Source organism: Asparagus officinalis, chromosome 4 (genome assembly GCF_001876935.1).
Source record: "Asparagus officinalis chromosome 4, Aspof.V1, whole genome shotgun sequence".
Lineage (NCBI taxonomy): Eukaryota > Viridiplantae > Streptophyta > Magnoliopsida > Asparagales > Asparagaceae > Asparagus > Asparagus officinalis.
The window spans coordinates 58801621-58816718 of record NC_033797.1 but is presented as its reverse complement, the minus strand read 5'-3'; the positions used below and the strand labels follow the sequence as shown (position 1 = coordinate 58816718).

At 39.1% G+C, this 15098-nt stretch overlaps 1 protein-coding gene across 1 annotated transcript; it reads left to right on the top strand.

The window, feature by feature from the left end:
* On the top strand, positions 771 to 1841 carry LOC109838764. Its single transcript, XM_020407181.1, has 2 exons — positions 771 to 1564; positions 1775 to 1841. Exons 1-2 carry the CDS (start codon positions 771 to 773, stop codon positions 1839 to 1841), a joined length of 861 nt encoding a protein of 286 aa, XP_020262770.1.

Below are 15098 nucleotides of genomic sequence, written 5' to 3'. Positions count from 1 at the left end.
ATCCAAATTTATCAAAATATTGGAAATAAGCCATGGCTATTGTGTGGGGATTTCAATGCTATCACAGGTGCTAAGGAAAAGCTATGGGGAACTACACTTACTGAGTCAGATACTAGAGATTTTAGAGACTTCATAGATGATTGTTAGCTCTCTCATATCAAAGTTGAAGGATGCTTCTTTACTTGGAATAATGAGGAAGATTCAACGTCAAGAGTATGGAGTAGATTGGATAGACCTTTAATCAATGGTTACTGAATGAACATGTACAACTCAAGTTATATGGAATTCATGCTGCCAAATTTCTCAGATCACTCTCCTGGGTTGGTATCCATCTATGATGACTGTGTTCAAGGGAAGAAGCCATTTAAATTCTTCAAGATGTGGATCAACCATGAAAAAAATTTCCTACTGTATCCACAGTCTGGAATATAAATATAAAAGGATATGCCATGTTTTCTGTTTATACAAAACTCAAAATCCTAAAAAATACTCTGAAGGATCTGAACAAAAGGCACTTCAACAACATTAGTGAGCAAGTGATAAGGTCAAAACTAGCTCTTGAAGAAGCGCAAAAAAATCTACAATTGGATCCCCTCAATCAATTCCTCATTGATCAAGAAATAAATTGCACAATTTCTTACAATAAATTACTGGATTGTGAACTTTCTTTCTATCAGCAAAAATCCATAATTTTATGAAGCTTACAAGGAGACAGATGCACAAGTTATTTTCACTCTGTTATTAAATCAAAGAGGCATCTAAACAGAGTAATGGTTCTCTATAACAATGCTGGAGAGAAACTTACTGATGGTGAGAAGATAACATCTGAACTTATTTCTTTTTACAAAAATCTCATGGGATCAGCAACAGATACTGTCAAACCAGACATGAATATTATCAGTAATGGCCCTTGTTTAAATGCATCACAAGAAAAATACCTCTCAGATCCAGTTATCAGAGATGAAATTAAAGAAGCTTTGTTCTCAATCCCTGGCAACAAAGCCCGTAGTCCTGATGGGTATAGTATGTCTTTCTTCAAATCAGCTTGGGGTATTATTGGGGAAGAGATTTCTCTTGCCATTGAGGACTTTTTCAAAACTGGTAAATTGTTGGGTGAGATTAACTCTACATCCATCACATTGATTCCTAAAGTGCAGTGTCCTAGAACTCCATCAGATTTTAGACCAATAGCATGTTACAATTGTCTCTATAAATTCCTTTCAAAAAATTTAACAAATAGGATGAAATCACTGATGGGGACACTAGTGAATGAGGCTCAAAGTGCTTTTATTAAAGGGAGACAAATAACAAGTAATATTCTCCTTGCTCATGAGCTTGTCAAGAATTACAGCGGGAAGCATATTTCTCTAAGAGTTATGCTTAACATAGATATCAAAAAAGCATTTGACACAATCAACTGGGATTTCCTCAAAGATATGCTCGTTGGTCTGGGGTTTCCTGAAGCTATGATAAACTGGATAATGGCTTGTATTACCTCCCCTAAGTATTCCATTGCTCTAAATAGATCTTTACATGGCTATTTCAAAGGCAAAAGGGGTCTGAGGTAGGGTGATCCCCTCTCATCTTATCTATTCATCCTTAGAATGGAATACCTCTCAAGAAGCTTGAATTTATTAAAAGAGGATAGGAAATTCAATTTTCATCCTAGATGTAGTAAATTCAGAATCACTCACTTAATTTTTGCAGATGATCTCCTCTTATTTGCCAAAGGAGATTTATACTTTATGACTAAGCTTCAACATTAATGCTTTAGAGACTTCAGTGCAGTTTCAAGCCTTGAAGCAAATTCAAGCAAACGCTTAGTTTTTTTGGAGGAGTAGATGATCCAACCAAGATCTCAATTACCAGTTGCTTGGGGTATCCAGAGGGAGTTATGTCTACTAGACCCTGGTGTCCCTCTTATTTGCAAAAAGCTATCATACTTGGAGTGTGCACCTCTCTTTAACAAAATTATGGACCAGTTTCAGTCACGTGCAAGTCACAGGAACTTATCATATGCTGTGAGGCTTCAAATAATCAAAAGCACAATTCTGGGAGTGCAAGTTTTCTGGACATCCAACTATATTTTACCTGCTAGTGTACTTCAAAAATTTATGTGTTGTGCAAGAACTTCCTGTGGGGGAAACAAGATCATAATGTCAAAGCTAATTCTTTGGTCTCATGGGATAAAGTGTGCCTAGGAAATAAATATGGAGGCTTGGGAATATATTCAGCTTCCATTTGGAATTTTGCTTCAGCTCTGAAAATTCTATGGAATATCCATACTAGCAAAGAAAGTCTGTGGATAAAATGGATACATGGCACCTATCTAAAAGATAGGAATATCTGTATAGTTTAAGCAAAGAGTGGGGATTCATGGATGTGGAAACAGATCCTAAAAACTAGAGACAAAGCCTTGGTCTTCAGTGGAGGTATTGAAAATCTGAAGCAAATGATTAGTTCCTGTATCAGGAATTCAAAAATTCAGATGTCTGAGCTCTATCATACTCTCTCCCCTGCATCAAGCATTGTACCATGTCATAGCACAATCTGGGAGGGAATATGTCATCCTAAGCACTCCTTTGTGAGCTGGTTATCTATGCAAAATAGACTACTTACTCAAGATAGACTACTTAGATGGGGAATAATTATCTACAACACTTGCTGCTTATGTGCAGGAGCTGTTGAGGAGAGCGGAGATCACTTATTTTTTGATTGCTACTACTCAAGTGATGTCTGGTTGCTTGTAACGGATTGGCTAAAATTTACATGGAGATCTTGTGTGTGGAGTCACATTATGAATTGATATTGTCACAATTTGAGAGAGAAGGAGTACAAGCAAAAAATCAAGAGGATGGCTCTATCTTCAACACTATATAGTGTTTGGATTGAGAGAAATAACAGGATCTTCAAGAATAAGAGCTAAAGTGTTGATCAGTTGTTTAGGGAAATAAAGATCAACATGTTGTACATAGTTCTTAATAGCACAAATTTGGTTGAAGGGAGAGAGTGGATACTGTCATTGTAAATATATAGAGTAGCATGTTAAGTTTGTAATCTCAGGTTATGAGTATCTTGATGTACTCTCATTTCATATATTGGTGAATGAATAAAGTTTTTTCATTGACCAAAAAAAAAGATAGTAGTCAAGTTGTTGTAATTCCAAAACCTCGAAACAACGTCCAAATCATTATGATGAATTACTCATATATTAAGTTAGATTAATAGTAAGCTAAATTAGATAGTACACCAACTTCCTATTGCCAAGTCTTCAGCAAGCTCATGTTTTATCTTGATCAACAGTTAGGTCTATTTCTCGCCATCCTCCAAGAAGATCAATACAAAAACGTACAAACACAATCGTTGAACAATTATGAAGTGGATTACCTTTATGCCGCTGAATTCTGGGATTTTTGTAATTTCTATCCTGTGAATTATATATATGGATTGAATTAAGACCACAGTAATATAGATTATTGTCAAGCTAGCTCATCTTCGTTCCCCATAGACCCATAGGACTAATGGAACAAAAATGAAATTATCTCAAATATTCGAACATTTCAATTGTCTCTGTTATGTACAACGCAAATAATCAACCAAAAACAACAAAAGGACGTGTATATGAAAGATAAACATAATCGAAAAAGAAGTGTAACCGTGACTGCAAGTGAATAACTAGAATGTACTAAAGGAACAATTGATCCACTAGCAAGTCTAAATCCTAGCAAGTCTAAATCTTGGTAATCAAGTAGACCCAAGAAAAGTCCAAATCAATGAAGGATATTGCATTTCACCCTCAAAGGTGTCACTAGTTAACTCAAAAGAAAAAAGTTACTTTAATTTCATGCGTGCTTTTTCACAAGAACTATTCATTCTATTTGTACTCTAGAAAAGGAATAAAGACTTCGATTATCAAGAAGAAGACTTTACTAGTCAAGTGGAAATTATAACAGAAGATATATACGGATTTAACCTTGGGAATATCTGCTGACAAAGAACCCTTGTTGCTTATATATGCACTTAAAGTGGTATATTAGATCTAGCCACAAACAGAAGTTTCATGAATTTTGCAAGCCAGTTAATAATATTTTAGTCCCTAATTTGTTAGAAATGATAATGTGCAAATCCACGAAATCAGCTAAAAGGTGGCTATTATGTCTGTCTATGTGTTATCGATAATGGGTTAATTATAAAGAGTATATCGAATAGTCTATATGGCATGAATGTCGTAAGAAACATTTATTTCCATCCATCTAAATTTAGATTTAAAATCTATTTATTTCGAAAGATAATACTTCAGTAAACATACAGATCCGAAAGAAGTTTTAGTGAAATTCTAAATTAAGGAATCGCCCATTCCTGCTACGTTACTTCAATACGTGCAATATCTTTGAATATAGTTATGTAAAGTTGTAAGGCAATCTTTTATCCTAATGCCAATATCAGTTTGTGAAGTTTGATTCAAATTATGTTCATTTAATATTTCAGGAACAGCCTCTACAAGCTGCAGGGGTTGGATTGAATTGTTTAACCTGCAACCACAAACAGGGTGACCCCCTCTCCCCACTCCTATTTCTGCTCATTGTTGATGTCCTGACCAAGATGATCTCCTCTAGTGCTCTCTCAGGAGACCTCACTGATCTTAATCTGAAAGGGGAGCCTAATCATATTAGAACCCTCCAGTTTGCAGATGACACCCTTATTTTCTGCAAAGCCACTCGTAGAGACATTTTCACTCTCAAAATCATCCTCCGTCTCTTTGGTCTTACTTCTGGACTATCCATGAATCAGGCCAAATCCCACCTCTACTATCTGGGTAGAATCCCCAACAAAGGTACCACTCTCGCTAACTATCTTAACTGCTCCCTTGGTACCCTTCCTTTCTCCTATCTTGGTCTTCCCCTTAAAAGGGGTTCTCTTTCCAGAATAGAGTGGCAACCCATGCTCGACTCTCTTTCAAAAAAGTTGTCTGTGTGGAAACAAAAATCTCTATCTATTGGTGGTAGACTCACTCTTCTCAATTCAGTTCTATCTTCAATCCCTCTTTACTATATGTCCTTCTTTAAACTCCCTTCCTGGCTCATCAACTCCATTGATAGAATTAGAAGGAAATTTCTATGGGGCTGCTACCCCCAACACTTCCAAACCTAGGAGTTTAATCAGCTGGGGAACTGTCTGTAAACCCAAGGTTGAGGGGGGTCTAGGAGTCATCAACCTCCACTCTTTCAACCAGGCTCTTCTATCCAAGTGGTTATGGAAAATCAGTCTAAAAAACTCATTCATTAGCAAGGTCATTTGGTCTATATATTCATCCAATTCCTCCAACCCTTTAGTGAGTCCTCCCAAGGCATCAGCCTCCAACTTGTTCAGAGACCTTTTTGGTATTCATGACTCTTTCTTTAGCCAGGTTCAGTGGTCCATAGGGGACGGCACTTCTTGTAGATTCTGGCATGATAAATGGCTCGGTGCCAATACCCTCAGGAGCTTATACCCAAGAATTTTTCAACTCGCCTTCTCTCATTCCAGCTCAGTCTTTTCCCAAGGAGTATTCATTAATAACGTATGGAGATGGCACCCCATCATCAGGAGATCTCATTCCACAGTGACTAGAGAAGACATCAATCACCTGCACTCCATTCTAGCTCTATCCAAGATTCCGGACATTCAAGCACATGATAAGATCAGTTGGCCCCTCCATCACTCCAGTGAGTTCACCGTCAACTCATACTACAGATTCCTTGTCTCAGGGGGCATTACATCTCACTTATTCAAATTCATATGGAAATCTCCCACTCCCCACAAAGTCAAAATTTTCCTTTGGCTCCTTAGCCATCAGAAGCTTCAAACGAAAGATGTGCTCTCCAAAAAAGGGTGGACGGGTGACAATACATGTCCTTTATGTAATTCTGCTAGCGAGACCCATGAACATCTTTTTGTCAAATGTTCAGTCCTGAGAGAAGTTTGGTTTCTGATCTCCCACAACCTCTCCTCTGACATTTGGCCGCAAGATATCTCAGCTCTTTTCTGTGGATCCTCTAACCAGTTTAGTGACTACCGTATCAGATGCCTATGGAGAGTTCTCCTGCCCTGTTGCTGTTGGAGAATCGTGACTACCGTATCAGATGCCTATGGAGAGTTCTCCTGCCCTGTTGCTGTTGGAGAATCTGGTTTAGCAGAAATAATAAGATTTTTAATGGTGTATCTACATCTCCCATGATCATAGCAGCTCATATTGCCCGTTTTACCTTGTTATGGACAGGTGCTGCTTCAGGAAGAAGAGCAGCGAGCATGCACAGAGCAGCAATCGGTCTAGGTTTGAAGGAGCTAGCCAAAGCTGGCATGCACAGAGCAGCAATCGGTCTAGGTTTGAAGGAGCTAGCCAAAGCTGCTAAGGATGATGGAGTTGAGGAAAATTTCTAATTTCATCATCTCCCCTCTTGTTATTTTGTGGATATCGGTCCAACAGAACCAGTAGCTCTTGTTTTGTGATAACTGTCTAAAGTACTATATCTAGTTCTAGTTGTGTAGCAGGGACTATAGGAACCATCTTTGATTTGACTTGGTGGGTGACGACAAGGTTCGCTCCCCACTGGTTATATCATCTATTGGTTTTTATTATCCTCTTTTTTGTCTGGTATTACTTGTAATTACCCCATCCCTTTTGTTCTATACATATCTAATATATATGAACAGGGAATCTCTCCCTGTTTTTTTTGGTTCAAAAAAAAAAACCACAAAATGCCACTGTTTTTCCTTATCGGCATCATCCCTTCGCTAAATCTAATTTCCTCGTGCTTAATTAGGACACATTAATGATGATGACAATGTAAGTAACATACATAGTTAATTTTAATTAGTTGTTAAAACATGTAATTCATTAAATATGTTCAATCTTAAAGGGCCACAGTCCAACAGTAATTAAGCTAGGAAAGATGAATACATTGCTTCCTAAGCTTTTTAAAGAAAATGTTTAAGCAAACAATCACCTTGCACGTGGGAAGTGACAAATTAATTAGTGAAGTATACATCACCCATAAAACATAGACAACAGGATACTACTTTTTTATTCATATTTTAGATCTAACCAAGTTTAAGATATTGCTAGAAATAAATTAGAAGTAATACCGTAATTTTTTTTACTTACTTTAAGTCATGTAGAAGAAGCTCAAGTACATGATAAAATAACTAAATTTGTCAGATTACTAGATAAATAGATTATTATATAGCTAAAAGTTAGTATTTTAACTCCTCAAAACTTTTGAGTTAGCATCACATGATCTTGACTGCTTCAAGCAATAATGTAACTTTTACATGGGTGGTTCAACCACTAAACAGCTACGTTGCATCATCAACAGCCACCCAATAATTGAGTTACTAATGACTAAGTTACATTGTCCAACTAATTTAATTAATGATCGATCCGCTTGCATCCCCTCAACTCACTAAATTACATAAACATCACACTAAATTGCATAAACATCACTAACCATGACCAGACTAGTTCTTTTTAAGTATATATCGTCATTTCATGAGCCAAAGATTAAACACTCAGGGTTTCATACTACAACATCCGGTAATTTTTTAGTTTTGCGGTCGTTTTTTTACTCTGTTTTTTTAAGTTCAAGGGATTTCTAGTCCCCTACATACGAGTATTTTCCAACTAATTATACATAATTTCTATTCCTTTTTGAGATTTTATTTCAAAAAGTACAAAACTTTAAGCAACATAAGTACAATGACATGATCTGGAGCTAGACATGATCTGGAGGAAGCTCAAAAGTGTTGGGATTTTTGGCCGGAGAACAAATACAAACGCCGAGAGAGAAGGACTAACACAATCACAATAACAGCACAAACACAAACAACCAATTTTTACGTGGTTCGATAATTTTGCCTACGTCCACGGGAGCGGCACAATTAATTTCTTATTTAATAACAAGAAATTACAAATAAGAGAAATGATCTCAAATTTGAGATCTCTCAACAAATAGCAGGTGATTTTAATCTAAAAATCACCGCTCAAATACTCTCTCTTAATTACCCCAAGTAAACCCCCAATTTAATTCAACTCCTCCCCTCTCAATTAATGAGTACAGGACAAATGGGATCAATCGCAGTGAGAACGAGAGAGACAAAGCCCAAATCGGAGAGAGCAAAACTCAACCTCCGCTCCTCACGTTCTCCCTCTCTCTTTGCTTAATTGCCGCCGCCCCTGGGGTTTCAACGCCGCTCTAGGGTTTCAACTCCCCTCAAAGAGCTCACGAGAATAGGGTTTCCCTTCTATAGGGAAACCCTAGGGCAATTTCAGGCGAGCCCCCTCTTCCAACTGTCTACAGTTGTCTCCCACACAAACAGGCGAGCTCCGATTCCAATCAACAGGCGGCCCACACACCCGCACACAAAGCCATCAGGTGAGTCTCGACCTCGCCTCACTCGTCCTCGCCTTCAGGCGAGTTCTTCGCCTGCACAAACCTTGCCCGAACGCTGTCGCCTGCACGACCTCGCCATCAGGCGAGTCGGGTCATCCACCTCGCCTTTAGGCGAGCTTCCAACCCTCTTTGACCTCGCCTCTACACGCAGGCGACTTCACCTCGCCTCATCTCCACCGTCGCCGATGAGGTGCGTTCTCCTACAAATCTCCACCTCGGCGAAGTTTTCCCAAAACTGAGCCGACACCAATCAAACCACATGTCTCACTTGTTGTGTCCAGTACGAAGTGAAGCAATTCACGACAACTGACTCAATCCACGACAAGCCAGGAACCCAAACGAGAATGAGACCACTCTCAAAACGTTGATATCTACTCACCAAATCGACTGCATCATAAATGACTGCCTACGTATCCTCTTGCCCAAGAAATCAAGCAATCACGTAGTTCACCTAATGGCCTCCAAAGGCCCTCAATCAAATAGAAGAGTTCTCAACTCTTCTCCAACAAATATGCGGCTGATAGAACTCCAAATGGCCCCAAATTGTAACGAACCAAACACCTCCACCTGAGGTGAACCAATGGCCATATCCAAACTACGTCTACCAACTGTACTCGAAACAAACAACTCATCATCATCCAAAACCATATGATCCCCAACTTGTGTCACCTCAGCTGGAATCCCAAACGATACAGTATGATCTGAAGTATGTGGAGTAATCTCCACCCAATGTGGAGTAGCATCACTCTTCACCCGCTGCTATATCCCAATGATCTGATCAACACTCCACCCACTGAGAATCCAAAGTGACATACATGTTCAGAACAAAATCAGAAGCTCCCAACTGATAGCCAAACGAGCCTCTGAATCCCAAACGTGCAATTGGATCAAATCTCACATTCTCGATGTGACCAAATGCTGGGTAACCAAACATCCGACGCAACCCAAAATCTGAAGAAACTCCACCAGATCCAAACTCTCCAAACGTAGCAGTTGGCGACCTATGACGAAGATGACCTAAACATGTCAAAGCCCGAATACTAAAGCCACTGTTCCACATCAAACGCCTATCCTCCTCCAGCAAGGAACATCTCACCAAATCTGTCATCTCATCTCGTCGCCCCAATGTTTCCTCTCTAATAAAGTGTCTCAAACTGCCATGAGCTCGGCACAAACGCAAAAAAGAACAACGGATTACCTTTCTACCAATACACTTCCTCAAACTGTTGTTGACTACTAGGACTTCAAATCAACGAGACTTGGTTGCAACCCACAAATACCTAGTACAATCCCCAACATAGTAAACCAAATATCGATTAACTCTCAATAATGCCTCCTTGGAAGGACCCCAAATGCCTAAATAAATACCACCTAAAAGACCCCTCGATCGATGGATAGAAGTGCCAAACTCCACATCGGTCTTCTCACTTATCCCAATGTGCTCAAAGAACTTCAATCTATAGGTTAAAACACTCCTCAACAAACAATGGACGACATAACCAATCAAATACCCCAGCATCAACAAACGCCACAGTCTAGACAAATCCAATGAAGTCGTCAGCTCTCTATCAATCACCGTGCTCCCAAGCAAATAATACAAATTACTCTTTCTGATGCCCTTCATCACAAACATGGACCCTAAATGTGACCTTCAAACGTGCATCCACCAAGGTCACTCTATAGCCTATTGCCTCCAAAGCTCCAATTGAAATGATGTTCTTCTTCAACTAGGGAACGAACCTCACTTCATCCAACTCCTGAATCACCCCGTCACTCATTCGAATATGAATGGTACCAATACCACCAATAGGGCATTCGAGATTATTACTCATGAGCATGACATTCCCTCTTTCCAACTCCCGAAAGCTGGAGAACCAATTCCTCCTAAGACAAATGTGATAAGAAGTACCCGAATCCAACATCCACTCAGTGGAGTCGGCAATAAAAACTAACGGTAGTGCAGATAATGAGTAGACCAAAGAATTTAAATCTGAATTGTCACCCCTAGCCCTGGTAATATTCACCTCTACAGCTTGAAAAGCTTTCCCCTTATTCTTCCCGGCTCGATCATTCAACTTTGGGCATTCGGCTTTTCTATGTCTATCTTCTTTGTAAAAGACACACTGGTTCCTACGAACTCCAGAATATGCCCCTCTAGACTGTGACCTCCTATCTCGGTTTGGACTCTTTGCTCTTGCGACCAATACCCCCGCTACAGGCTCAACAGAAGTCTCCTTATCCTTCTTTTGAAGCTGATAATTCATAAGTGCAGCGGTGACCTCACTATACGAAAAAGATGTTTTCCCATTAATAAGAGTAAGAACGAAAGTCTCATATTTCTCGTCAGGCAAGGAACTCAACAACAGCAACACCTTGTCATCATCTTCTATCATCGCATCTACATTCGCCAAATATGCAAGAAGCTTCGTGTAGTGGTTCATATGATCACTAATGGATGTCCCCTTCTTCAATTGGAAGCGATAAAGCCTCCTATTCAAATGTAAGCGATTTTCAACATTCTTCGTCAAATACTTGCTCTCTAGAACCTCCCAAATCTTCTTAGCTAAAGTCTCATTTATCACATCATATTTTAGATCTTGAGTGAGACAAGACCTAATCACACCACATACCGTTCGATTCATTTTCTTCCAAACCTTCTCATCAATGTCGTCCGGTTTCCCATCCAACTCCAAAGTATCTTCCAAATTTTGCGCGTTAAGTGCATCCAAGACTTCGCATCACCAAAGTCCAAAATTGTTTATGTCATTAAACTTCTCCGCGTCTATCTTCATAGAGTGGATATTTAAATTTTGGACGGTCTTCACTCCGGAAGTACCCTCCATAACTCTTTCTTTCTCAGCCATAATCTTAAAGCTTCAACAAACTAATGCGGAACAAATAAAGAATAGATTCAAATTGATAAAGAGAGATTTTTACCTCCAACTGAAAGTCTAACAAGAGCCTCCGAAAGATCTCACCCCCACACGACGGTATACAAGATCACCAATAGTAAAAATCCCACATTTATCACCAAATGCCCTAGACAAACTTCCAAATCGATCTACTCCTCCAAATAGCTCAAGTGTAGCCCGGAGCTCTGATACCACTTGTTGTGATTTTTGGCCCGAGAACAAATACAAACACCGAGAAAGAAGGACTAACACAATCACAATAACAACACAAACATAAACAACCAATTTTTACGTGGTTCGATAATTTTACCTACGTCCACATGAGCGGCACAATTAATTTCTTATGTTACAAATAAGAGAGAGGATCTCAAACTTGAGATCTCTAAACAAATAGCAGGTGATTTTAATCTAAAAATCACCGCTCAAATACTCTCTCTTAATTACCCTAATAAACCCCCAATTTAATTCAACTCCTCCCCTCTCAATTAATGAGTACAGGACAAATGGGATCAATCGCAGTGAGAACGAGAAAGACAAAGCCCAAATTGGAGAGAGCAAAACTCAACCACCACTCCTCACGTTCTCCCTCTCTCTCTGCTCAAATTTTCGCCGCCCCTGGGGTTTCAACACCGCTCTAGGGCTTCAACTCCGCTCAAAGAGCTCACGAGAATAGGGTTTCCCTTTTATAAGGAAACCCTAGGGTAATTTCAAGCGAACCCCCTCTTCCAGCTATCTACAGCTGGCTCCCACATAAACAGGCGAGCTCCGATTCAACAAGTGGCCCACACACAAAACCATCAGGTGAGTCTCGACCTCGCCTCACTCGTCCTCGCCTTCAGGCGAGTCCTTCGCCTGCACAAATCTCGCCCGAGCACCCTCGCCTGAACGACCTCGACATCAGGCGAGTCGGGTCATCCACCTCGCCTTCAGGCGAGCTTCCAATCCTCTTCGACCTCACCTCTACACGCAGGAGACTTCGCCTCGCCTCATCTCCGCCGTCGCCGACGAGGTGCGTTCTCCTACAAGAAGAATCTTCAAATTGCACCTCTCAATCCAGAATTCATTAAGCATGAAAAAAATTATATATCTGTATACAATAAGCTGCTGGATTGTGAGCTATCTTTCTTCCAGCAAAAAGCAAGAATTGCTTGGAGCATTAAAGGAGATAGATGCACAAACTTCTTCCACTCGGTGATTAAGATAAACAGACACCACAACAGAGTGATGGCTCTTTATAATTCTTCAAGGCAAAGAATAACAAAAGGTGAAAGCATTGTTAATGAACTGATAATAACATCATTAAATCTGGTCCTTGTTTGAGTGATACTCATGCTAGAGCTCTTTCTTCTCCTGTTACCAAAGAGGAAATTAAGATGGTTGTTTTTCCATGTCTGAAAATAAAGCTCCTGGGCCTGATGGATACACTATCTCCTTCTTTAAATCTGTTTGGAATGTCATTGGGGGGAGATTACTCAAGCTATGTAGGAATTTTTCAAACCAGGGAAGTTGCTAGGGGCTATTAATACAACTTCTAATACTCTCATTCTGAAGGTAAAATGTCCCAGAACTCCTGCTGATTTTAGGCCTATTTTATGCTGCAATTGCCTTTACAAATTTATATCAAAATTTTTGGCAAATAGACGCAAATCAGTCTTGGGGTTCCTTGTCAATAATGCGCAAAGTGCTTTCATAGAAGGAAGGCAGATTACAAGCAACATTCTATTGGCACATGAGCTGATCAAAAGCTATAATAGAAAACATATAACTCCCAGAATCATGCTGAATATTGATATTAAGAAAGCTTTTGATACAATCAGTTGGAGCTTTTTGAATTATATGCTAAAGGGTCTGGGTTTTCCTAGAGTAATGGTTGATTGGATAATGACTTGTATATCTTCTCCTAAATACTCTATTTCCCTCAATGGCTCTTTACATTGGTATTTCAAAGGTGAAAGAGGTCTTAGGCAAGGGGATCCACTCTCTCCCTATCTTTTTATTCTGGGCATGGTGTACCTGTCAAGAAGTTTGGATTTGTTGAAACAAGATAAGTAGTTCAAATTCCACCCAAAGTGTGGTAAACTCAAGATTACTCATCTCATATTTGCTGATGATTTATTGATATTTGGCAAGGGAGACTTATATACCATACAAAAACTGCATCAGTGCCTGAAGGAGTTTAGTGCAGTTACAGGTCTTGAAGCTAATGCTGAAAAATGTTCTATGGAGGAGTACATGATTCCATCAAAGCTTCAATTAGCAACCAGCTGGGTTATAATAAGGGTTCTTTGCCTATCAAATACCTGGGAGTTCTACTAGTATGCAAGAGACAACCACAATCAAGAAGAAAGAACACCGAGATTTACGTAGTTAGGTCGACCAACTTCGACCTATGTTCACGGGGCAACCATACGAGAAATCCACTACGTATCAGGGAGAACTACAAGAGGAACCACTCAACTCTTGTATCTCAATCTCTCAACATCACATACATAATCAATTCTTATATTCTCTCCAAAGCCCTCTCCTTACAATCTTTTGAACAGACAAAGACTGCGAAACCTTTTCCCAATGATGTAATCTTTTGCACGGACAAAGACTACGAAACTCAGCCTCTCGCACAATATTCTTGAATCAGGCTACGCCCTCTGCTAACCCTAGATTATAAGAACATTGGTTCTCTCTTCTCTGCTTGGTTTTTCCTCTAACAATAGAAGAATATATATATATAGAAACCAAAAATCCTATCTCTAGCCTAACTTTCTAATTAGAATATGATTCAAACTCCTAATCATGACGAGACTCAATCTCCTAATCATGATAGATCTCTAACCATATCTAACTCGGATGAAGTTATACAAAGAATCAAAGACATAATCCTAACATTTATAATTTGTTACCTTTCGCTGATTTGTATGTCGGGCTAGTATTTAGTGTTTGGTTTGTTATGATCTTGCTTAGAGTTTGAGGTAGATAATGACCATATTTGCCTATGCTCTTGATGAAATTAATGGTTTGGAATAAAATAAAGCGAAGTGCCACTTGAATATATATCCATGATCTCATGTTTTGAACCTCAAGCTGTATACAACCTACATGATTAGACTAAAGTTGATAAATACTTTTCGATAGCGTTAGTGTCAAATTATGGATGATAAAACTTGATAAACAATACAACATAAAAGATTTAATTGCACATGAATCTTCCGTGAGACAATTATGTATATATCTTTAAAACTTTAATTAGCACTCGCACTTTCAAATCTTGGTCGAAATTACAATTTTGGCTCCAATTAATTAATTTACAAGTCCACTTATTTACCGTCAAGCAATTCCCACGTAGCATCTGAATGTAAGTACCGATAAATTAAATAAAATGATTTAGAGGATATATAGTTCTGTTGTAATTGCAACTAGAGTCCATACATAACAAAATTAATTAAAGATGGGAGCTAGTTTAAGTGTACATGCATGTCGATCTAATTTCCTTCTAGAAGGGTCAAACCAAATTAAAGAAGAAAAGGTCTGACCACCAAACTTAGGAAATAAAACTAATAATAATAAGAAGAGAAAGATGATTACTTATCCTCCAAGATTAGAAAGCCTCTAAACTAAGGATTTGGGGTCTGAATGTCAAATTAATATTTAGTGCAGGTAGCCAAATGTCAAAGTCAGCTCTCTAATTTGCAGCTTGACCGATCACCGAAGTAACTCACTGATGAGCTAAAGACGGAACGCTACGGTTCACGTCACTGATTAG